Source organism: Pseudonaja textilis, chromosome 3 (genome assembly GCF_049901715.1).
Source record: "Pseudonaja textilis isolate UNSWEBS1 chromosome 3, rPseTex1.2, whole genome shotgun sequence".
NCBI classification, from domain to species: domain Eukaryota; kingdom Metazoa; phylum Chordata; class Lepidosauria; order Squamata; family Elapidae; genus Pseudonaja; species Pseudonaja textilis.
Window position 1 is genome coordinate 58,124,611 of NC_141992.1, and position 26,111 is coordinate 58,150,721.

The 26,111-nt window shown below is 35.4% G+C and overlaps 1 protein-coding gene across 3 annotated transcripts; it reads right to left on the reverse strand.

The window, feature by feature from the left end:
- Window positions 1-419: 419 nt before the first annotated feature.
- Window positions 420-25,298, reverse strand: STIL (STIL centriolar assembly protein). 3 transcript variants are annotated; one of them, XM_026707058.2, is made up of 17 exons: window positions 25,162-25,298; window positions 22,736-22,802; window positions 22,351-22,455; window positions 21,091-21,206; window positions 20,181-20,368; window positions 19,587-19,834; window positions 13,953-14,036; window positions 13,681-13,767; window positions 12,584-12,731; window positions 11,479-11,588; window positions 10,668-10,779; window positions 8,555-9,598; window positions 7,956-8,118; window positions 7,146-7,368; window positions 5,389-5,581; window positions 4,620-4,867; window positions 420-1,792 (listed from the first exon to the last, which is right to left on the reverse strand). In XM_026707058.2, the coding sequence occupies exons 2-17, from the start codon at window positions 22,768-22,770 to the stop codon at window positions 970-972; spliced, it is 3,927 nt and encodes a 1,308-aa protein (XP_026562843.2). In that variant the 5' UTR covers window positions 22,771-22,802; window positions 25,162-25,298; the 3' UTR covers window positions 420-969. The 3 variants fall into 3 exon arrangements, with proteins under 3 accessions (XP_026562843.2, XP_087785989.1, XP_087785990.1); XM_087929863.1 differs by lacking the exon at window positions 22,736-22,802 and having other exon boundaries at window positions 25,162-25,269; XM_087929864.1 differs by lacking the exons at window positions 22,351-22,455; window positions 22,736-22,802; window positions 25,162-25,298 and having other exon boundaries at window positions 20,181-20,381; window positions 21,091-21,172.
- Between the last annotated feature and the right edge of the window lie 813 nt (window positions 25,299-26,111).

Below are 26,111 nucleotides of genomic sequence, written 5' to 3' on the forward strand. Positions count from 1 at the left end.
CAAAGACTCAATAACATATGCATAATGCTTGTGTGCATTATCTCTTTAGCATGTACCAATCTAGTCCTCCTTGGATTATAAGTACAGTATTTTATAATTTGACAGGATGATAAATGTACTATGAATATAAGGTATCCGTGGACCTAAGGAGATCTGAATGTAAAGAAGGCTGTTTACCCAAACCAAAGATACTTTATTTAGTTTGGCTTATAATCCTGAAAATTTTCTCTCTTCAGAAGTAAGGAAAAGCAGTGATGAGAGCTTATCTTTGGTTGTTCAAGTCCCTTGTTCACCTGTCTTCCTTAAGCATACAGTTTGTAATATAAATGTGAAGCCTCTTGATTTATAGATACATAAAGTAAATCAAGTTAGATTTAATTATATTTTAAGCAGTTTTCTAAAAGTTAGCACATTGCGAAAATAGTCTAGCCATTTTATTTCAGCACACAAAATATTAAACAAATCAGGAACTACAGAATATAATGTTGGGTATTTATGGCAAGTCATACAAATAACATGGTTATTATTTGTCAACCTAGTTTTGTTTCCTAATTGCATTTGTTACAAATAATCATAGAACGTTTTATTTCAAATTCATAAAATAAAATTCATAAAAGTTAAAACAGGTAAATACTTCAAATCAAACTTGCTTTAAACTCATTGTCTGCTTCACCATGGATAATTTCATTCTTGTTGGATTTAATAAAAACATCTTTAAAAATACCCTATATACTAGTAGTTTCCTGATTATATTCAATGACCATTTGGAATGTAAATGTATTCTAGTATGCATAAAGACTTAAATTTATTGTGCAACCTGCTGTATTTCTCAATATGAAATTAGGAACCACTCTCCCATTTATTGATCAGCAAGAAAAATTTTAAGTTATATTTAGCCAGCAGCATCTCTTGATTTTTCTGAACCATGAGAAAAGAAAGAAAAGGGGATGCCAGTAATTTGTAAATAAGTCAGAATAACTTTGGTAGCTGTCTGAGTTGTTTTACATCGAGAAAAGTGCCTACTAAATTAACATTTTCTGTTTGATTTAAATTATCAACAGAGGGAGTTTGTGGAGTTCCAGTCACAATGTGAACATTTAGGTTTTCTTTGTCTGGATGCTGTGTAAATTCTGCTTCTCCAGGCAAAAGTTTCAGTTTTGGCTTTAAATCCTTTAAAAAGGGGTCCGGAGTTTCATTATTTTGGTGCAGGATTCTGGGTGGCAAAACAGCATTTGTAACATTTCTTAAGATGGGTCCTTCTGAATGCAGCAGGTGACAAGACGATTCAGTTTTACAGTCTTCTGAATCAAAATTTATCTGCTTCTCACCAGTTCTTTCAGAAGAGCCTTTCCAAGAAGCAAAGCCCTCTAAAACAGGGTTGAAATCCAAGTGCAGAACAGGCTCTAAGCTCTCTTTGCTCTTGTAGTTCTCGGATGGTTGCTCCTCTTCATCATCACTACCATCGCTGCTTTGAAGAAGGCCATACTTCCTCATATATCTCTTGGTTGCAAAAGACATGTTGCCAGGAGAAATTAAACCAAGGCCCATCAAAGACTTCTCTGTATTAGTTTGCAGGAGAGTCTGTAAAGATGAAGTCACAGAATTTCTCTGGCTTGAATGATTTAAAGAAAGCTGTGACAGTTGATTTTCATTCAGGTACTTGAGAGCAATAGCATTCGCCTCCATGCTCAGGTCTGCTCCAGTGGGAGTTAAGCCACTCATACCAACATTAGCAAAAGAGATATAGTTTAGTCCTGGTACTATTGCTTCAGGATTAATACAAGCCAATACACTAGAAAAGAAAAAGACACATTAAAATAATTCTGACATTACCATTTATTCAATTTTTTAATAACCAGCTGATCATAAAATGTGAACATACTATGAATGTCATCTGTTTTAGTATCTATATAGTTTCCTAATTTGACAGCTTTAATAAGACATATAAATTGTTGCTCTCATATTGTCAGTGAAATTTATAAAGTGATTAATTTTAGTAAGATTGTCTCTATCAGGGGAATTTAATATAGATGGTCTGATTTGCATGTCTGGGAACAGCCTTTTATTTCTGTCCTTTATAATGCCTTCTTGTCCATAAAAAACCATGTTGATGTTATATATAAAAAAGTAAATAATATACTATATTCAATGCAAGTCATGATTGGAGTAAGGATGGGTTTTGTCCAGATTATCTCACCACCAAAGTAGATAGGTAGTACTGACATCTAGCCTTGTAAGCTTTTTAAGCAATTTGGTGCAAAAGGAGAATTTATAATCTGCTGAACAGTCACCCTGATCTCTCAATAGCTACTGCAAAAGACAACTGTCGCATATATTTCAGATTATTAGGCAGACAAAGTTGCATGGATATTCAGTCATTTGTGGCTTTATTAAATATTAAAGTTTTATAAATTTTGATAAGTTTTTCATATAGATAGGCCAGATTTGCACAGACAAGACTGTAGGAAAGAAATCAGAAATGTAGTTTTCATTCTCATTAATAATAGTTCAATATTGCATCCAAATCCTGAATTGGAAATAATTTTAATGTTGGGTAATAAAAACCAGATTTCAATCCATGAAGGTTGAAGACAGTAACAATGTTTCAAATTTTCTACTAATAATCAAGGCTATCCAGACTTTGTTCTCGGTGGGATATTACAATCATTTTATCAAGAAAAAAAAATGTAATAATAATTCTGAAAAAAAATCTTATCAAACTAAATCACTAGATCAGCGTCACCAATCGGTAGGCCGCGGCCCACTGGTGTGAGAAAATTTTGGTGGGTCGCAGAGAAATCTCACCCCCAGAGCACCCCCCCAAGCAATTAATCCAGGCTGCAGAGAAACACAAGGCTGCTCAGCCCACATGGCCCGCGAGAACCCTCCCCGCCCACTCACTCCTTACCCGGCAAGCTTGTCTGCTAAGTTGCTATTTTTCCTTTTTCCGACCATCATCTGTTCTGCTGTGCCAGGAAATTTATATCAGCTAGGAAGCAGGAAATGGTTGGATTTCTTGCTTTCTAGCTAAGCACAACCAAACCTCTCTTAGGACTGAAGGTTTGCTTGCAAGCAAATTCAGTGCAGACTCACGGCAAGTAAATTTGAGAGACTGAGCTAGCCGATGACAGATAGATAGATCACTCAATGATTCTGTGAGCAACTCAGTCTGCCTGCTTTGCCTGATTTTGGATAAAAATTGCTTTTTTATATATATAAAAATCAATACTTACATACATGGTGTGTTGTGAGTTAATTTTATGAGTTTGCTTGTAAGCAAATTTTATGTGACAGACTGAGCTAGCCAATGGAAGATAGATAGATCTCTGAATGAATCTGTAATTCTGTGAGCAACTCAATCTGCCTGCCTGCTTTGCCTGATTTTGGGTAAAAGTTGCTCTTTTTTATAAAAAATTCAATATTTATAATATTTACATACAAGCCATGCCCAGCCAGTCACATAACCACCAAGCCACACCAACAAACTAAGCCATGCCCACAGAACCAGTTAGTGGTTCCTGGGATCTAAAATTATGAGTTTGGTGGTCCCTGAGGTCCAAAAGGTTGGCGACCCCTGTGCTAGATGACCCGAGACTTCCCCTTTCTAGATGACAAAACACTATGACATCTTTCCCAAAGCTTTAGTCCTTTCTGTTCTTTTACCTTTATCACAAGTCAGAGTGTCTCAATGTACATATTGAAATATAAATATGTACTCATTTTTTCCAGTGTTCTGGAGCAAGGGGCGCCAACCTTTTAAACCTCAGGGACCACCACTCATAATTTTAAATCCTGCATACCAGAGACCCTGGGAAAATCCCCAAAAAAGTCTTCAGGAAAATTTCCTACCCCGTTTTCCTACTGACCGATCACTCTTTATTTTGGATCACAGGATCCAACCAAAGCTCCATTCTCAGGGAGAGAGAGAGACTTTTGGCTTCATGCAAGGGAAGCAGCAGAAGTCTTTCTTTCTTTCCCCCAAATTCCTCCAGAAATGAGTCTTTGCCAGCGCAGCTTCTTGGAGCAGGATTACAGGGTCCCAAAGACTCATTTCTGGCAGAGTTTGGGGGAGAGAAAGGAAGACTTTTGCTGCTTTCCTTGCGTGCAAAAGCAGAAGAAGCGGAAAGAAGCAGCCCAGTGGCCAGGCCAGGCATGTGGGGCGAATGGGGCAAGTTCCCCCCTCCGCCCTTTCCTCCCTCCCCTCACTACGTGTTGTTTGCAATGCGACACAAGCCTTGTGTTCCCACGCAGCCTGGATTAATTGCTTTGGGGGTAACATTTCTCTGCGAACCACCAAAATTTTCAGTGGTCCCCGGCCCACTGGTTGGCGACCACTGTTCTGGAGAACCTGACAAGATTTTGTTCCCATGTAACATAAATCGACTACTCTTTCCTCGCTAGAGAAACTCAAAACACTGCTTAATGCTACAGAATCTGATTTAAATTGCAAGGAAGCCCATGCCAATATAGCTGGAGCATAATAATGCATGGAAGCAGGAGTATCTGTAGGATGTGGTCAAGACATCAATAACTGATTTGTTGTTTGTATGCAGCTCAGAATTATACTGAGGTACTATATAAAACCTAGCAATAAATAAAAAACAGTAAATTGCCATTACCCAGCATTCTCCACTTTGTGTACATTGTTCATCTTCTCAGGAGAATCAAAATTTACTCCAAGGTTTCTTAATTGCTTCAAGGTTGCATTCAGAACACTATCTTTATCTCTTAGGACCCTGTCTGATGCTGAGCTTCCTTTTTGTGCCTTGTTTATTTTTAAGGATGTAGTGCATTCATCTTTAATCAGATCCTCTTTCAGAGAGGGACCACTTTCATCAGGTTCCTTCAAAAATCGATTTACCTGACCCTATAGAAATATTACAAAGAAGAACACAAAATTAGATGAATAAAACTTCAGGATCACATCTCCATAGGAATTCATAGTATATTGACAATGTATTCATATCACCATAGGCAAACCTGTAAGCAATTTATTTCTAGCTTTCAAATCATAGATGCACAACTTATATCACTAGCTTATAGTTAAACAGATTTTAGCATGAGTCTTTAGAATGTATGCATTTAGAAATAATCTGTCCAAGTTTACATTTGAAATATCGTAATTCTGTTTAATTTTAAGTAATTATGCAATTTAACCTACTATTTTGTCCCATTTTTAAAAAGAAATAATCATGTAAGTAGTAGAAGGCAGTTCTGAAATATTAACAATAAACTGGATGTATCCTATTGAGTACTTTAAGGAAGTTCAAGATACATGGATAATAAAGATTTTACTATGAAGAACTTTAAAAAAATAGAAACAAATTTATAGGGCCAACACTGTTAAACACTAGAATTAAATAGTTATATTGAGCAGACAAAACTTACTAATAAATCCTGATACATTTTTTGATCATCAGGTGATACATTTGGTGGGGTAGTAATGGTACACTCAAAATTTTGTTTATCAGTTGGTTCAAAATTATTCTCAGTTCCTTCTGACAGACTGGTTTGCAAACATTTGTTACCATTTTCATTCCGCAGTGAAGTTTGGTCAATTCCTATGGCAAGTGGTCCATTACTATTAGTAAAAACAGATATGATTTGAATTAAATTATCAATAGATTTATCACTGTAGCAGAATTTATATCTTAAACTAGATCTCATATTCCCAAGGCTTTCAGATTATCATTAAACTCTCACATTTCGGAATATTTATTAAGTTTTTAGCAATAGCACTTATATACAGCTTCATAGTGCTTTACAGCCCTCTCTAAGTGGTTTACAGAGTCAGCATATTGCTCCCAACAATCTGGGTCATCATTTTACCAACCTCAGAAGGATGGAAGGCTGAGTCAACCTTGAGCCTGGTGAGATTTGAATTGCCAAATTGCAGGCAGCCAGCAGTCAGCAGCTGCAGTACTGCATTTTAACCACTGTGCCACTGCAATTCTTAAATCAGAAATAACTTAAGTGTTCGTCTTCATTTACTGCAAGCAATATGTTCATAATCATGACCAGAAGGTAACAGTAGTATCTCCATTAGTATATTACTTGTATATGAAAACATTTTCCAGTTATTAAAATAAATATGGATTTAATATTTTTTGTTGAATGCTTTATGAGCTGCATGTGTCAATTGTTTAAATCCAACTTTTCTTCCGGGGTGTATCTAGCATTCATTTTGATTATCTGTGCATGAAAAATATGTTTTTAATTACTCTGATCATACAGATAATTCTATTTTGTGTATTATTCCTGACCAGAACAAGAAACATGGATAGCCAGCTCCTTGCAAAGCAAATCCCTTCTCAATGCCTGTATATTGAAGAAAGTCTACAGACTGCAACTATTGATGTTTCCCTGACTATAAGTTGAGGCTTCCAAGAAAAGAGAGACCGGAAACCAGAGCACTCACAATCACACAAAGGATTAATTTGAGTAAAACCTCTCATTATGAACATCTTATGGTATCAAAAATGTGGCTGGCATGGATGAGATGAACTGCTTAAATTGTGCTCCCTTACATTTTTCACGTTTAATGCTATCCCAATTTTTGAGGTCAATTGAGATTGACAACATTGGAGCAGATATTCACAAATGGAATACAGCTTTTAAAATCAAGTTGACAAAATGTCCAAGTTGGAGCTAGAATCAAAATATCGATTCTATATTGCTATAGAAGTTGCTATATAATTCATTTAAAGTAACTACTAAGAAGAAAATAGCTACCTGGACTCAAATCTAAACAGTATTTTTGAATTAAGCTGCTTTTAAATCCTATTCTTAGTATTAAAATGTTAGATTTTCAATAGGAGGAAAATATAGAAAATATATAGACAACTTATTTTGAGGTATAAATGCATAAGATGTCATAGTGCAGAACAGTTCAATTTGGCCAATTCAGGCTGCTATCTATAAGCAATAAACCCTAGAATACAAGATACAGCAATATAGCATATTAGCACAAGTATAGAGCTGAACCAAGCCGACCTGGTATTTATACTACAAGTCAATTACAATACTAGCTTCAGTTCTTGGGGGGGTGGGGGTGGGGGTGGAATCATAGGTGACTTAAACATAACAAAAGATTTATGTAAACTTTAAAAGAAGTCAAAGAATAATTCAACTTTAAAAAAAATTACCACAGGCCTGCAGAAGACTGATTAGTTCCTCCTTCAACAATATGGACACTATCAACAAAGCTGGGTATATCAACAGCTTTTAATGAAGAGGCAATGCTTGTTTGACTACTGTCCTTTTCTGCACTCAAAGAAATAGTGATGTCTTCGTTGGAAATTTCAACTTCATCTTCTTTCACAGACTCTTTCTTCTTTTCCAAAGGGGTATTCCAAAACAAGCTGGCACCTGTAGGAAATCAAATAAAAATACTGTGCAATTTAAACTAGGCTGCTGCACTATACACCGTATGTGATGTACATCTTGAAACAACTTTGCACCATTTACAGTGCACTTACTGCATTTCTGATATAACTGGTCTGATTACTGTACTGGCTAATTCTTACTACACATGCAACATTTGTTAAACAACAAAAAATGCTAATCTATCACCAGTTTGTCTTTGTATGTGGTGCTAAATCCTAAAACTGGCATACATAATTCTAACCAGGACTGAGGTTCTATGATCCCATTAGAAAATATATCTTTAGTAACAGAGGCCTAATGTGTCAATTTATAGCTGGTGGGATTTTTTAAAAAACATGTTGACATTTGCTTTATGTTAGTTATAAGCAAACTAAATTAAAAGAATATTTTACAAAATTGTAAATCTGAAACATATTGTTATATTATAGCAAGGGACACTAAGTAGGTTTCTGCAGAGATTAAAGGATAGATTCATCAAACTATGAACAACCAGAACAAAATGGCTCCAATGCTTAGCATTTCCCCCCAAGTTTAGTGTCATTTAAAGAAAATGTACAATAAAACATTACCTGTACTCACTGCAATGCTGATACTTTTCTTCATGTGTAATCCTGGAGAAGACTGGGTTTCCATAGCAACAAATTCTACTTGCTTCTCAGACTGTATGCTATTGTTTTCTATGGATCTGGAAGCACAGGAATGAAGAGTTTGTGCCTCTAAAAGCTGCTGGATCTGCAAACAAAATCTGTGTTAATTGAACAGTCTGGGTAAAAGGAGAACCAATTAGTATGAATTACTTGATAACAATTTATCCTACATATATTGAAAACTGTTTTCCTTTCTATGAACTACATAAGGCAGTGTTTTAAAACCACTTTCATATATAAGATAAAGTAGGGCAGCATACCACAGCACACAGAAATAGGTAGTTGAAATTAAAGAAAATCATTAATTTAGCTAGCTTCTGTTCAATATTGACTTTCCAGCATAAGAAATGGTAACACTAAAAACACAGTACTATCCAGTTACATTAAAACTTCTACTTGCCTCAGAGATTGAAACAGAAACTCCCAAATTCAAACTCCCGAGTTTGAAAGTCACACCAATGATGTGAAAGAGTACTCATACTTCAGTAAGCCAAATAGATAACTGAAATAACCCAACCAACCTGAGCCTGTAGTAGCTTGATTTGCCTATGCTGTTCACCAAGAATTCTGTAAACATCTGAAGATAATTCCATTTCATTATCTGATACGGCATTTGCAGCAGGAAGATGCATACAAGCTGAATGTGTTGTATGTGACTGTGCACTACCAGGATTTACTGGAGATGACATTCTTACTGCAGCGGATGTGTTATTATTAACAGAACAATTCCCTATTATTCCATGATGGCCTACATTAATAGGGCTACTTGTGGCATACACTGGATTGCAGCCGCCATTTACATATTCTTGATTCTGATGGAACATTAATTTTGTACTCTCCTGGGTAGGACCTGAATGATTTTCAGGGCTGTCATTACACAAACCTTGCCAAACATTTGCTGGATTATATTGTATATGGCCATATTGCTGACAGTTGCAAATACAAGGAGAACAGCATGATGGACCTTGAATTGGTACCCGAACTCCCAGAGGTCTTCGCAAATAAGATGGTGATAGTGTACAAGCATGCCAGGGATACTGGGAAACCACAGGAGTTAGATTTTGTTTGTTAGATTTTTGTGCTGAAAAGCCATTAGTAGAAAGTTCTCCTTTCTGTGGAACATCATCACTATTTGCCAAGGGTCTTTCAGAAGGAATTGCACCTTGAAGCAGAGATGTATTTTGTGGAAATTCGTTACAGGATATTGAAGGAGAAGAAGTAGGTACACAGCCCTTTTTTGCTTGAGAGCCAGCTGGACTGGACTGCAGTTGTAGTGGAGACTGCAGTCCTTTGTTAGGTTTTAAAGATGCAAGCCTGTGTTTCAGATGACTTGGTATTTGCTTTGGAGGAGGCTCTCTGGCAGCCAAAGCAAAGATCTGTCTTCCAGCGTCAGAGCTCTGAGTCTGCTGGGGAGCATGCGCTACAGAGTATGCCATCTTAGCAGGTTGGTGTACTAATGAAGATTGATTTTTAATCACAGCATGTTTGGATGTTGGTACAGATTCTGTGGAGATGCCTTCAAGTACAATGGACAGCTCAGGAACTGAAGGATGGATCTCAGTCATCTGGAAACCAAGACAGTTCAAAAATAAAAATATTTATGAATTCTTAGTTTACCAAATTAATCTGAAGTATTTTTCTCTTATCATCTACACCCTGTATAGAACTTAGTGCAAAGGGAAAGAATAAGATTAGGTGTACACTGTAACAAAAAAAAGTATGTCCAGTGGTGGGCTGCAACTGGTTTAACAACCGGTTCTGTGACTGCGTTCAAAGTGTGTGCAGCATTCAAAAAACGACAATTTGAACCGTTACAGCCTTCTGTCTAGGGCAGCCCAAGTAGGACAGCTGAGGCGCAGTAAACCACTGCGCCACGTGAATCAGCTGAGCTGAAAAAGACGGAAATATCGGACAGGATAGGGTGGGGTCAGCTAATTGTCGCAAATACCAATTTGCTAGAACCAGTCCGAACCGGCAGCATCCCACCACTGAATATATCTCTACCAGGAGGCACGAAGCCAAAAGCACGAAGCCAAAAGCGCCAGCCTGAGGATGGCAAGTGGGACCTTGCCGAAACGTCACCAAGATACTCTTAATCTTACATGGCAACTGCTTAATGTGAGGAGCACATGAAGAAAAAGACTGTAAAAATGCTTTACCCAACGTAACACTATAAAACCTAATGTTTGCAGCTACTGATTTTCTATTACTGATTTACTTTCAGTTTAGGAATAGGAAAAAAACAAAACCAATCCAATTCAGTTGGCATTCATTTAAGTTCTTAATAAGCATATCAGTATATCCACACTTTGGCTAGCTCTTGTGTCAATATGTTGTGAGAACACCTCCCTATTTTATTGAGTCAAGTAATTTTGCCATGGTTCAGCTAGTTTTGCATATTCCCACAGCATAATTATGCAGAGTCCTAAGAAAGTGTCTCGTTCAAACTTAATTTGAAGATAAAGCAGCAATAAAGGGTTAAGAGTCCTGTAGTACAACCTAGTGGCAGGATTATGATATAACACCTATCTGAAAGAACTCTGAAGCAGAATACCAGTAATACCAGTTACTCAAAATAAATTCTGCAAAGCTAATTTATTGTGACCGGTTTCAGACAGGAAATTGAGAATATACCAGTTGGTTGATGGGATGAGGACGGGGAAAAGGTCTTGGAGATACATCGTCTTCCACACCAGAGTCATGATCACTGACAGAAAGTTTATTGGGTGAACAATCTACGGATAAACTATAAAAAAATAAAATTTTATAAAACTAGTAAAAAATAACTTTGTTATCTTTTTTTTTTTTTTTACTCCTGTAACATTTTACAAATAATAGATTTTTAAATATTCTTATTCTTATATGCAATATACCATTTTATAATATAGCAGCTTTAAACAGTATCTGCAACTCATTGACATGTCATGGCAATTTACACATTTTATGATCATTATTAAACAAGAGAAAGCTGAACAACTATTTATAAACAAGTCAGTTAATACATATACATTTTATTGTCTCTTAATTTTTTAATTTTATTTTATCTACAAATATTACATTTGTTTCTTGGTTAGAGGAATAGTGTTTCTCCTAATACAGTTTTTCAATAAAGAAAATTTATACTGTGAGATTAGAAAGTAAAATCTACAAAAACGTAAATACACACATATTGCCTGATATCTCTTGGGTATACTTTTGGATAATAAATAACAATTTATTGTGTTAATGAAACGAACAATCTAAAAAATCCTATTGTCTTTTCTTCTACTTTTCTGGAAGATACATTTCACATGGCAGCAGACAGGAATACCTATCTGATAGCTATTAATTATTCCTAATGAAAATCTTTATTAATGCAAGATATTGTAAAAACTTTGGAAATGATTGTACTGAAGCAAACAAACAGTACAGATTATTTGCATGGAGAATATAAAAAATGACTCACCTGTTTATGGGAATGTTTTTTGAAATTTTTCTGAAGAATTCTGTTTCTGCATTTATATTTTCTGAGTTCAGTTCAAACTGGATAGGGTATTTATCTGAAGGTTCTACTTCCTGAAATGAAATAGATATAGGTACTAAGCCAGACAATCTAATCACAACAAAAGTGCACCTCTCTACATCAAACAATAGTGCTGCTGACTATTTATTGCCCAAAAGTTTTTATGTACCTACAGTATATGTAGGGGATTCATGACTACTATAGATAATCTCAGAAGCAAAAATTTAAAGAACATTATTGCTGCAATTTTCTAACAATCATATTAGGTGCAGTATAGAGGTACTGAAGTATTTCTATTTCCAGCAGTTATAATTACTGTGCTAATCCAAAAAATGACGCAAAATAAATAATCCTATCCTAACTATTTCCAAATTGAGAAGAATTGTTTATCCCTTTCAACAACAGCAGGGATCCCACAAACCTATTTTTCAGTTTGGCTCTGTAAAAGTAACAATTAAACCTTTTAGAATATGTAAATTATTCAAAATGCATTTTTTCTAAGATATGGTTGGCCCAACATCTTTTATGATTAGTGTTGAAATCAAAAAGCCAAACTATTCTTTTCAGATCCATAATTTTTCTTTTTTTTTTCTCCACACAAAAATCAGGTAGTTGTCAAGATTCTCCATCTATATTCTTCTCTTTTTAAACCTACAAGATAGATTAGGATAAAAAGAATGACTAGCTCAAGAATAAATATCCCAGGTTAAGTAATAATTTAAATCTAGATCTGGATCTTCAGTCTTAATCCTAAATTAGTTCTTTCATGGTGAAACTTCAATAGCAGCTGTTACTTTTGGAAGCTCCATTTAAAATTCTAAAGAGATTGGAGTGTTAAGGACATTTGAAGCCATAAACAAAATCATTTCACAATTTGAATATGAATATATATATATATATATATATACACACACACACACACACACACACACACACACACACACACATTCTAATTCTTGAATATTTTGATATAATATTTTGATCTTATAAACAAAGTAGAGGCATGCTATTTCAATATCCAAAATAACAGAAAGTCAAAGCAACTTACTTTGAACAGATGTAATGTTTCTTTGCATGTAAGTAGCTGGAAGTCTAGTTCAGTACGCCCATCATAAGGCAAGCATTCATAAAACTTTGGATCTTTATGATTCAGAGCAAAAAGAACTACAAGAAACCTTCCTGTTTCAGAAAACACCCTAAAGAGAAGAAAAATATTATGTATACAAAGCAATGCAAAAATCACAAATTTAGACTTTCCATGCAACAACATAAATTGTTCGCTGCTGTGTCATTAGTTTGAGATGGTTATACAAACTGAACCAACCAACCAACCAATTACAAATGTTGAGAGGAATTTAGCATGTTTTAAAAAACATATAATACAAAATATAGCTAATTATGCTAGAATCTCAATCACTGTATAGCATGTCATCATTTACCATAAAATAATTAAACAGTAAAATTACATTATCTTCTTGGACTACTGTGCAAAACTTGTTATTACTGCTATAGTTTGTAAAGCAATAAATGCATGTAAGTAGAATGCAGGATGATACCATCTCTTCCCAAATAAATTTTCTCTGTATTTGCAATGGGGCAAGCAAAGTCTTGCTCTGGGTTTATATAAAATACTCAACTCTTTGACACAGTCTCCAACCATTTAAAAAGTTTAGTTCAGATCATGTTTTAGAAGACCTCTCCAATAAGATTATGTACTGGGCACAGGTATCTAGCTGGGCTTGTAAAAAGTTCTATCCCACTTTCTAAAACAGCACAATACAAAAACAGTACAGTACATTTCTATGGTCTAGAAATCTGTTTTACCTATTCTTGTATAATATTTATACAGTATATATTACAACTATATATTGTTCTTTCTGAGGTACATTTTTAATTGCCCAAAATATTTAATAGTATTTTATGCTATCTACCAATTCTGATTTTGTTTACTATTTATTTTAATTATCTACGTTAATGACCTTTTCAAATATACACTTTGGGTATTTTAGCAATAAAATATAAAATAATATAAAAACCCAATAAAATCCCTATCACTGTAACACTAAAAACAAATTCCTATTACTGTAATAGTAAGGAAAAAAATCCCTATTACTATTAGTTGAGATTAATTTTAATTATAATTACCTCTCTTGGATTGATAAACTGTATAAGTATCGCAGACAAAAGGCCCAAACTTGTGGATTATGAATGTGAACTAGTCCACTCAACCAGCTAGAGGAATAGAGGAGGAAAGATATTTTTGAACAATCATATTACAACCCCTGGCATATCATATAGAAATAAAATCTGTACTGAATATCTGAGGTAATCTGCAAATGTACTGCAAATATTTGTTATAATACAAATTCAAATGAAGAAACTTTTTATGGAAAAAAAGTCATCACCCAAATACTTACACGCCAATCAGAGGCAATGTGCATGCTTTGGGATCTGATTCCAGAATTAAAAGAAGTTTCCTTGTTTGATCCATTGAAAGATAACTGCAAGTAAAACAAATGACTTTTTTTTTACAAAGAAAACTGATTTTAAAGAAATGGAAGAGATTTCCAAACTAGTAAAAAGGTTTTGCCAGAGAAATAGCAAATAAAGGAGATAAACACATGAATGAATTCTTCACATTTTAAATATAAGAGAAAAGTACAAGCTTCACACAATAGATACAATGTTAAGAGAACAATTTTGTGTAGAATTCTTTTCAGCACTCTTATGAAACAAAAATGGTCAGTGCATATATTTTACCCAAAAGGAATAGAACAATGTATTAATTAATTATTACTGGAAATTACTCTTATAAGATGGAGAAGCCAGGCTACTGGCAGTTTTACATATTAATTAACGCATTTAATTTTACCACCATCCTATGAAAACAATTCCAGCAACTTTCAAATGGTTAAAAAGAAGACCAAAACCCCTACCCAGCCAAAAAAAAAACCCCACCACTCATATTTTCTGTTTGAAGAACCAAACATTTAAATTATCTGTATAGCTGTCATAGTGATGTAATCCTAGAATTGCCTCATTCTAGGCCTGAGAAAGCGAATAGCCCAAAATCAACCAGCTGGCCTTACCGGTATATGTAAGGCAGAACTGGAATTCACAGTCTCCTAGTTTATAGTTTGATATCTTAATCACTACATCAAACTGGTTCTACTTTTTAAACTTATCACATGTTAAATCAATAAGGACAGCAACCTTTCTGTGTTAGGAGAGTAGAGAGATGGCCTTGAAGAAGACACATGGCAAGTATTGGGAAAATATAAACTCAGCCTGGGATATAAGAAAGGACAAGGAAGAAATTCAAGATTGTCCCACCATGACCCTCTTTGGTTTAAGGTGGAAGGAAGGGAATGCTGTCAAGCATTCCAATTTATTATATATTATATCAATAGGGTATTTCTTGTGTCTGTTTTATGAAGTGGTCTTTCATAAAGGGCTGACAAGGAAAACAGGAATCAGCAATTAACGTTGGTATGCTGGATCAAGGATTGGAGGAAAGCACTGTGACATTACCCCATTTCCATTCTTAGCTGTCGTCCATCCACTTTACTGTTCTGTTATTAAGTACCTGTATAAGAGACTGTGTTCCCTCATAGCTGAGTTAAATATTTTTGACAAATTATTACAGCATTTTTCAGCTTAATATGTATTTTCAGTTTACAATTCTTGGAGGTTAGTGTAAACTTCCAGAAGCTGCCTTAAAAGAATGAAGCCTTGCAATATTATTTTGAAGCATAGGAGAAGGGAGGAGCTTGCGCCGTGACGATACGGTTTGCAATCGAGCTCCTCGATTGCAGCCGATATCTTCGTTACCGGCCGGTCCAAACGGACCTATGCTGTCCCGTAGGGACAGCTATTGTGAAGAGCATAATCTGTGGACTCCGGGGATATCGCAAAATCCGTGGATGACCCGGGAGAAGCTCTTTTTGCTGGCAGCGGAGAGGCAGCCCCCATGCTGCTGAAGTCGGGGCGGCTCCAGAAAGAACGAGTCTGAAAGAGAGTCTGTCGGTTGGGTGAGAAACTTTTTTTTTATTTAATTTTTTGAGTTTTGAAAGTTCACTCTGATTATTAGAAGAAATCTGTGTGATTTTTTTTTTTGACAAAATTGACTAAGCGGCGTTTTTTCCAAGGGAGACGTCAAAGAGAGGCTTTATTTGCTTTTTTTTTTCTTTGCTTCCGGACTTCATTGTTATTTACGGGATAACTGGACTGTTCCTTTTTATATTTATATATTTTATTCTCCCTTTGGATTTTTCATATTATTTTTTCTTTAAGGCTAGAGGCTCCCTTTGTTTATTTTTTATTTTTTGCTTTTATATGTTTGTGTATTCCTTGCGGGCTTTTTTTAAAATTTTAATTATGCTGTTCTGAGAGGAGGGGGGAAAGTGAGAACTAAGAAACTTTGTAACACTGCCAACCAGAGGCTTGGAAATATTTTACTTGAACTGGAAAGAGGTGAAAGACTCCTTCTCAAGGACATCTTCTGATAAGATAGAGGAAAGAGCCTTGTAGAATATTACAGGTGTCTTTCTGGATTCTTGTCTATAATTAAACATTTATGGTTTAGCTTTGAAGCTTGTGGGAAAGAGAAGGGAGTCATAATTAGAGCCTTGGATAATTAAACAGAGTGCAGTGTATTGTTGCTTACTTTCTTTTTCTAATCCCTTTTTTTAGTTCCGCCACCCCCTCCACCAGCATCAATTTATATTTCTATTCTAGTAAGGTTTTTATTTTTAAGTTTGATTTATTTGCAAGGGGAAGCCTTTGAACTTTTCATTTTTATTTTATTTTGATTTATTTTTATTTTTTTTCCCTTTCCATTGGGATTTTTGCTTTTCTTTTTAATGTATATCAATGGACTATTTTTTTTTTCAATTGAGACTTTTTTGGTTGGATTAAGGTGTGGAATTTGAAGAAACTTATTCTCTTTGTTTTTTTTTTCTCTTTCTTCTTTTTGGCTTTAGTCTTGTTTATTATTACTACTACTGGGTTTTTATTTTTATTTTCTCTTGTGGATTACTTTTTAATTGGATTAAGGTCATGAAGAACTTGAAGAATTTTTTCTTTTTTCTTTTTTTGCCCTTTCTTTTTCTTTTTCTCTTTTTTCTTCTTTTTCCCTTATTATTGGTTTTTTTTTATTATTGGCTTTTTCATTTTGGATTATAATTGGCTACTCTTTTTGGATTAAAATTTGAAAGAACTTGAAGAGCTGGAACTATTTAAAATGAGTAAGAAACTTATATCTTCGGGTGCCTCTGTGTCTACCTCTGCCTCCCCACCATCTGGACAGCGTTCAATTCAGACAATGTTAAAGCAAGATAAAGAAAAAGAACAAGAAAGAGTAACCTTACAGATGATTATGCAAGGAATTCAAGATCTTAAGATAAAAACAGATACCATTGAACAAAGAACAGGGAGGACGGAGGAAAAAGTGGAAAGTATTCAACAGATGATGGCAAAGTATGAGGAGAGACTTCAAAAAGTCGAAGAAGGGGGCAAACGAAGAGAGGAGAAGATTGGAAATATTGATAATAGACTAACAGTGATTGAACAAGAAAAAAGTGGGATGCTGAAGTGGGAGTTGGATAGGTCAGAATTCCATCTTAGATTTCAAAATATAGAAGAAGAAAAAGGACAAGATTTGGCTGCGATAATGATTGGAATCTTGGCGGATGCCTTGGAAATAACAGAAGAGAAGATGATGGATGGAATAGATGAGATATATCGAGTTTTTACAAGATATGCGATGAGAAATAATCTGCCCAGAGAAGTCCATATTAGATTTACTAAAAAATCCATGAAGACACAAATTTTGCAAGTGGCAAGAGAGAAGACATTGAAATATAAAGGTAAAGAAATTTTGGTCTTAAAACAAATACCTAGAAGAGTGAGAGAGATGAGAAGAGAATATCGATTCCTGACCAAAATGTTATTGAAAAAGGAGGTGACTTACAGATGGCTGATCCCAGAAGGACTGATGTTCACGTGGCAGGAACAGAGACATAGAATTGATTCAATTGAGAAAGCAGAACTGTTCCACGCAGAATTTTTTGGAGGGAGAGAAGGAGAGGCAGAAAAGGAGGTTTCATTAATTGAACCTCAAGAGGAACAAATGGAGATTGGAAAAGAAGAAGGTGCAGTAGGTGGACAGGTGGATATTAAAGATCAGCGTGAATCAAGACCCACGAGAGTGGTTAAATCTAAATATAAAATATAACCATGGAAGAGAAAAAACTGATTACAATGAATATAAATGGACTGAATTCAGCTGCTAAGAGAAGGAAGATTTTCCATAAATTAAGGAAACTACAGTTTGATATAATTTGTCTACAAGAAGTACATATTAAAAAGCAACATGAACAATTGTTAGTACAACCAAAATTAGGGAAATTGTTTACTTCTTTGACTCAATGTAAGAAAAGAGGGGTGGTTTTATATATCAAAGAGGCTATCCCAGCAAAACTGATTTATACAGATGAAGATGGGAGAATATTAATGGTGGAAATAATGGACAATAATAGAAAGATACTTTTGATTGCAATTTATGCCCCGAATGATAAACAGGAAGAATTTTATAAAAAATTACATACAAAGATGGCTGGACTGGACTATGTTAATATAATTATGATGGGAGACTTCAACGGAATCGTGGACAATAAACTTGATCATATTGCAACAATAGCAAAGTATAATAGAAAAACTCTTCCTAACTCTAAAAGACATATGGAGAGAAAGAAATGTTAAACTTAAGCAATATACGTTCTATTCAAATAGACATTTATCATGGTCCAGACTTGACATGATTTGGATCTCAACAGACTTAATATCTAGCGTTCAAGAAGTAAATATTGAAACAAGTACTTGGGCTGATCATAACCCATTGACAATCAAATGGAAGGGACAAAAAAAAAGATCGAGATGGACATTAAATAATACTATTTTAAAGGAGAAAGAATTTATACAATGGATGGAGAAAGAATTGGCTTTTTTTTTTTTAAAGAAAATAGAAAAGAAGACAGAACGTTTGGGATACAATGAAGGCTTATGTCAGAGGCTTGATAATAGATTATACAAGAAAAAAGAATATTAGGAAAAGGCAAGCTTTTAAAGCCTTGGAGGATGAATATAAAAGACTCGAAAAAGAACTGCAGAAAATGCCACAGAAAAAAGACGTTAAACTGAAACTGGATATAACTAAACATAAAATGGACTTAATAGAGAAAGAAGAACTGGCACAGAAAATTAGGAATGCCAAACAGAATTATTTTGAAGATGCAAATAAGCCAGGTAGATGGCTAGCATATAAGTTGAGAAAGAAGAAAGAGTCGAGGAAAATATTGCAGTTAATAGATGACCAAGGTAAAACTTGTCACGGCAGCAAAAAGAAAAAAGAAATTATTCATGATTTTTACAAACATTTATATAAGAAAGAAGATATTGATGAGGAGAAAGTTAAACAGTACCTGCAGAATGCAAATTTACCTAAGATACCTAAAGAGATTGAAGAAATGCTAGAAAGCAATATAACAATGATGGAGTTAAGCCAAGCACTTAAGAAACAAAATAATGGAAAGGCACCAGGTCCAGGCGGGTTTCCTGTAGAATTTTATAAAACCTTTCAAGAATCACTGTGTATTCCATTGTTAGAAGTTATGACTGAGTTAAATATTTTTGACAAATTATTACAGCATTTTTCAGCTTAATATGTATTTTCAGTTTACAATTCTTGGAGGTTAGTGTAAACTTCCAGAAGCTGCCTTAAAAGAATGAAGCCTTGCAATATTATTTTGAAGCATTTCATGCGTGTGCCTGTACAACATTCTAGCACTGGTCCAAGGTCATCCAGGTGCCTTTGTCTTTAAGGCAGAACGAGAGCACATAGCCTGCTGTTTCTAGCCCAGGGCTTTAACTACTATTTCAAACTGGCTCTTTTTATTTCATTTAAGAACTGGAACCCTTAGAAAGCATTCAATGAAAAACTGCTCTTGAATGAATCACAAATAATAGACATTGCCAAACTCAAATTAACTTACCCATATTTATAAGTTCCTTGGATGTGTGTAATACTCATACTGCTACTTAGGTTTCTAGCAAGGGCTGTAGGAATTATTGGGATAGGTTTCACAGGAGTGCATTTTAAAACATTGGCCATCGTAACTGCTGCCCAGTGAAAATCAAAATTTAAGTTGTCCATATTCTCCACTGAAGAGATGTGAACTCTTAAGGTCAGCACTTTGGAAAGTTCCAAAGAATCTTGGCTGTTCAGATTCTGATGCAGTATCTATAGTAAGAAAGTATCAAAATGCATCTCAGATAGAAGTATCATTAGGAATTGTTTAAAACAGGGAAAGACATCACCAATAGCACAATTTCTTAGGCATGCTTCCATATGTTTTCAACACAGTTGAAAAGAATAAGCAAAACAATACGGATGATATTCCAATTGTTCTTATCTCTGCTTCTGCCACCAAGGAGTGTCAGAAAATATGAATGATACGGGATATTGAGAGTCTGCAAGGATTTTACATGTTCAAATATGCAATATAATAATATAGAGACTGAAATATTACACAGTCAAGACAAGGTATCATTCTAAAGAATAAAAGGAATATTCCCCAAATTCTTACCTTAAACGCTAAGTTAAAATCCTCAAAGGTGTGTACTATGGTATCATTTGTTGAACATTCTGAAGCACCAATTCTGCATGGGATGAAAAAGTCTCCAGGAAGGGGTGCTGTGGGAATTTTCCCCAAACCATTTGGTTCTTCACGACCAGGATCAAAACGGTCTACTGTTAGCAATACACGTTCACCATCTATGCCAGAAAACTAGGACAATTAGCATGCTTTCAATTTTTATTTCATAGTAACTACTCCTAAAGTTTACCAGTGTCAAAATCTAAATAAAAACTGATCCAAAGAACTGGAATGACTACAACTAGAATGCACTCAGAATATGGTAAAAAACAAAAGGTCCAATTTTGACTCCATGTACTCCACAACAGGTAGAGTACTCAACATACAATAGGAAAGAATACAAATGAAGATGCATCTCCAATCCATTAAAGCAGATTTTGCAGTTGCTTCAAAAGCAGTTTCCTGTTGACTCAATGTACACACCTCCTTCAATTTCTTTCTTATAAATGACTTATGTATACACTGGCACAGCTTTCAAAGCAACCATGTGGAGTCCTGTGCACTATCCTATTTTGAGCCCAATAAAATATTCTTGTTTTAATTACTTAAACCTTCAATTCCTTTCCATGTAAGAAGAGAATAACATAACTCTGAAATAAATCTAAGCTGTAAAGAAGCATCTTTGAATCATTTATATACCCAAGGGACTGAGAAATTCAAGGTGGTCATTCATTATTAAGTAGAATCAGCTTAGTGATGAAACACATAATTGTAAATAACAGATTCTAAGTTCAGTACAATGTTTTCTATTCCTGGCGTTATGTCACAAAAATCATGTTAAGAAGAAACAAATTTATAAAGTTTACTTATTCAATCAAAAATAGAATCATTGCATACTTACTTTCATCTACTGCAAGAGTGCCAACTAAAAAACAGGTGAACGGCTTCTTTCTACTTTGCTTAGCATGACGATGGGCAAGCCGCAGTGTTTTTTCAGCAATTATTACTTTGGGATTCCTAAGAGATAACAGACACAGAATTTACTCTTTATGAACATACCAAACTAAGATATTTAGCTATTCCCCAAAATTATTAAAGAGCACACCGGGGGGACGGACAATGGGATAGAAGTTGAAGAAGCAATTTCAAGCTGTCATATCTCAGTCACTTCCCATCTGATCGATCACAATGCATTCCATACCCTGAAAACCACTTAGAAGCTACAATTGGTCAAGTAGTTAGAGATAGTAGTTGTGGGCATCCCATGTAAGATCTTTACCCACTGGGCTGCATTGGCTACTAGTAAGATTCCACATACAATTTAAATGTTGTCCTCTATAAAACATTTCATGGCTTACAGTCTAATTATCTTGGGACCACTTTCTCCTCGTTTTAACTGATTTATCTTGTGGGATTTAGGAAATAAACATCTTCTGCAGCTACAGTACACTTAATTATAGAACAATATCTCCCCTGAGGTTTGTATGGCTCAAAACGTATGGGCAAAACTGAAAAATCATAGCTCTTTCACTAGGCCCTGAGTAGGATGAGGTGATACACTTCCTGACAGAATACTGACTTTTGATCAGGATGTTTTGTCCCACTGATGTAATGCATTTATTATTCTTTGCTCTGTTCTTATGCTGATATTTTACAGTAATAGATAAGCCACTCAGAAGAGGAACAGCGTGGTGGCCCAGTAGTAAAGACACTTGCCTCTCATTCGGAAGAATTGAGAGTTCAATTCTAGGTAGCAACAGATGTTTCTCAGCTCAAAAACAAAATATCTGCTGTGAACTCTGCGTAGGCATCAGGAAGGGCATCTGGGTTCAGCTCCATTCAGTTGCCCCAACTTTACCCCAAATTAAGGGATTAAGGTTTGTTTTTAAAAAGTAAGTCTTTCAGAACTTCAGTGATTAAAATGACATTCAAGTTGATAAAGTGAAAAAGCTCTCGGAGCATCATTTTGATCCTTCCCAAAATTTAACTTTTGATTTATCTTATTACCTAAATATAGTCATATGCCCTTTTCCAAGTTAAACACCAAGAAAACCCATGTTTTAATGACAATATTCTATATTATTTAAAGGTTAACTCAAAAGGTGTTTGGTGCTCCCAAACGTTCTCTACAATGTTGAGCCTGAAAGATTATAAATCTTACCTATAACTTATGTGAGAAACAGTGCTTTCTCCAATAGGAGCTGGATTCCAAAGTGCAAATTTTGATGCAGGAAAACTAAAGGATGGCATCTTTCCCCAAACCCCTCTGAAAGAAAAAACAATTTTGGATTTACCATATTTGATTTGGGTATAGTTGGAAAAAAGGTGATGACCAATGTTCAGATATTTCATCTTAGTGTCCATAACTACATACTATAAATAAGAAACTACTTTAGTCTGCAAATTCCTGATAGCCTACCTAACTACTAAACAAACTACTAAATCAATATTATAAAAAAAACAAAAACAAATTATATTCAGTGCAAATATTCACTCTCCATATCAGTAGTCTTTAAAACCATTGCATCTGAACAAAGTATCAATACCTTTGGTTTTGAAATTCAGGGGAAATTGGTTCCATGATATGTATGTATGAAATTCAAGTTTTCCACTCTATAAAAAAATATAATACAGGAAAATTAATTGGCATTAATTTTTAGCATTTTTTTTCCAACAGAAATAACTTCTATTGTTAAGTATCACTAATCCTAAACAGATATATTTTAGTTTCAGCATAGTTATACTTCAACAAATATAACTACAATTTACAATTCCTATAAATTGTAGTTATACCTGCTATGTTGCAGCAATTTATATGACTAGGAAATATGGACAATAAACCAACAGCAGGATTCATTGTGAAAGACTGTTGAGTGATTTTCCCATTACTAATTACTCAAGAATATAAATTGGCTTCACTTATAACCAACTTGGTAACAAGAATTCAACTAATGCAACAATGCTCTGTAATCATCATTAAACCTAATACACAAAGAAAACAGTTTAATATAGGCTATCATAGTCTTGTGGGAAGGGAGGTATGGCATATTCATTTCAGTCCCCAAAGGCTTCTTGGACAACCATAGCCTTTAAAAACTTCAAATGACTGGAGCTGCTCTAAGCTAAACAAATCACACTATTTTGTAGAAGAGATATCCTATTTTTAGACACTGGAAAGTAAGTTTCTAGAGGAGTAGAGACCCAGGCTGAAGCTTATCTCCCCCAATCTTACTGAGTGTGCAATTACAAGTGGAAGCAGATAGTCTCTAAGTGTCCAGTTCCTAAGCCATGTTAAACTTAGAAGTAGATCATATGAATATGAAAGACATGGATCAAAAGAAGGCTTATAAAATAAGAAAGCAGACACATCTGAACTTAAGTCTTTGTGGGTTAAATATTTGAAGGAAAGAATAAAAGCACCATGACTCTTTGTATCCAGAAGAAAATACTTTTTTGAAGGAGGCATAAAGCAGGAGTGAAGGATAGGCTTTGATTATTCTGTCATTTATTGCAAAATAGTCATTTCATGTCAGGTTTCTTGTTCAAATTATGAAGCTAATGCTCAAACAGAACTCTAAATTTAATAAAGCTGGGAAGATGAGATACAAATGCAAAGTTCTTCCCCTAGGAAAAGTAAATGAAATAGGATGGGAATGCCTATTGGAGGGAATATTCAGATTGGGAATAGTTTATATGAAAATAAATTTGGAATTGTGCTTAACCATAAGCAGAATATGAGTCAGTAATGTGCCATGCTATTGAAAAAGGAAATACTATTAGCTACATTATTTTTCTTTGTCTAAGGATCAGTACAATTCTTGATTCAAATGACTATATTTTCAATTAGTCAGATTCCATGTATTACATCTTGTTCAATAAATGTGAGGTATTTGCACCATCTTTTGATTCAGTTTACAAAAACAATTGTTTAGTAAATTGAAGAACTGAATAGTGAAGCCAATTACTAAGAAGTGTGACCACCTCTCAATTGGATGGGTTCAGATTAAGGCTGGAGATCCACCTAGGAAGAATGCTTTCATTTAGAGCAGGGGTCCCCGACCTTGGCAACTATAAGACTTGTGGACTTCAATTCCCAGAATTCCTCAGTGAACTTTGCTGGCTGAGGAATTCTGGAAGTTGAAGTCAACAAGTCTTAAAGTTGCCAAGCTCGGAGACCTCTGATTTGGAGCCTATACTGAGCAAGAGATTGGATTCAGTGACATAAAAGCCTTACAGTGGAATTACAAGAAAGATGCTTCCCAAATAACTCAAATAAGTAGAAAGGTACCAAGAGGCTATAAAAGATGACATATAGCCAAATAAGAAACCTTGATGAACATACATGTCCCCAGATCCCAGACCTTTAAACTATTGCAATTCTTCAATATTATTTCTGAAGCACGAAGACTTATTTTGATACGAGACAGGCAGGAAAAACATTTAATAAATAAAATATAATAAAAAGCATACTCTGAACACCTTCGATTTACGTAAACCTCATTCGTAGCCCCGTGCATTAACCACAATTATTCCTTGGGGAAAAGCTAATCATTAACAAAACTGTCCGTGTTCAATGTACATTGTTGAGGGACGAACAATCCACACGTTGGCGAATTACTTTAGGGAAACTGACAGAAACCAATATTGCCGATAACAATATTTTAGCCTCTCGTTCATTTTTCTGCCAACACGGCAACACCGCCTAACCAGTGAGAAATAAGGGGGAAAAAAGCATCCAAGGTGGTAGCAGAGTTAAGGATCGGAGTTTGATTTTCCCGGGCACTTCTGCACTATCTGAGTAACCTATTTGAACCCTTACTACAAGCCTCGACCCAGGGTTGTATAAAAAAGGGAGAATCATTTACAAAAGGAGAAGAGGGAAACGCCCTATAGATAAGAAGTGAAACGATAAAGATGATGAGAATTTGCACCCCCAAAATACCCGCCTCAAGAGCAATATCGCCTCATTTACCTCACAACTCTCATTCAGACTGTTTTTATCCTAGAGCCGGACACAATCTGCTCAACCAAAGCAACTGAATTCTTATTCCCCTCCTGTTGTGGCGGCTCCAATGGCGGCACAATCAGCCAATCCGAAGCCCCACACGGCAACGCGCTTTGGCCAATCCACGCTTTGGACAAGCGCTTTCCTTCGCCTACCACCCTTTTCGAATCGTTCATTTAGCATCAATCAAAACCACCGCTCCCGCCTAATGGTTTGTCGTAACCAATGACCAAGCTTCTTAAGGAAATAAAACCGCCTTTTAAGCTTGCGCGCGCGCGCCCATCTCTTAAGGATGGGATTTTTTAAAAAACAGGTTTCTTTTAAACGGCCTGAAGAAGTCCAGTTACTGCGCAAGCGCCAAGGTTAAACCAAGATGGGGGGGGTTAGCTCTTTCCGTTGCCATAGTAATCGCTTCTAAAGCAAAGACAGCAGCCGTAATCGCAAAACACCTTTGAGCAAACATGATTAGGAAAGGACGGTTAACGATTTTACAGCCTAGATACTCTACTGGCTCAGAAGTAAATCTCAGGTACGTTGGTGGGATTAGGAGCGTCCTACTCAGGCCCTTCAGAGCTCAGTAGGGCTTAATCCCAGGTAAGTGAGTATAGGATTGCAGCCTCTTTCAAGTTGCTGCGAAACCAGCTCCGTAAATACCAACATGAAGTAATTGGAGAGTTGCTAATCTACTTTCTCTGTATCTACGCCAGATGACTTAAAGGGCAAAAGCAGCGCTTTTATGTGGTCTGTAACACTGGAATAACCTGCCTGACAGAAACTGCCTAAAATAGGGAGTCAAATGGTGCCCACTGCTGGCTTTTAAGATTTTAGTTCACTCTGAGCCAGTGTTTCTCAGCCTCAGCAACTTTAAGAGGTGTGGACTTCAAACTACCAGAATCTCCCCCAGCCAGTATGAACTA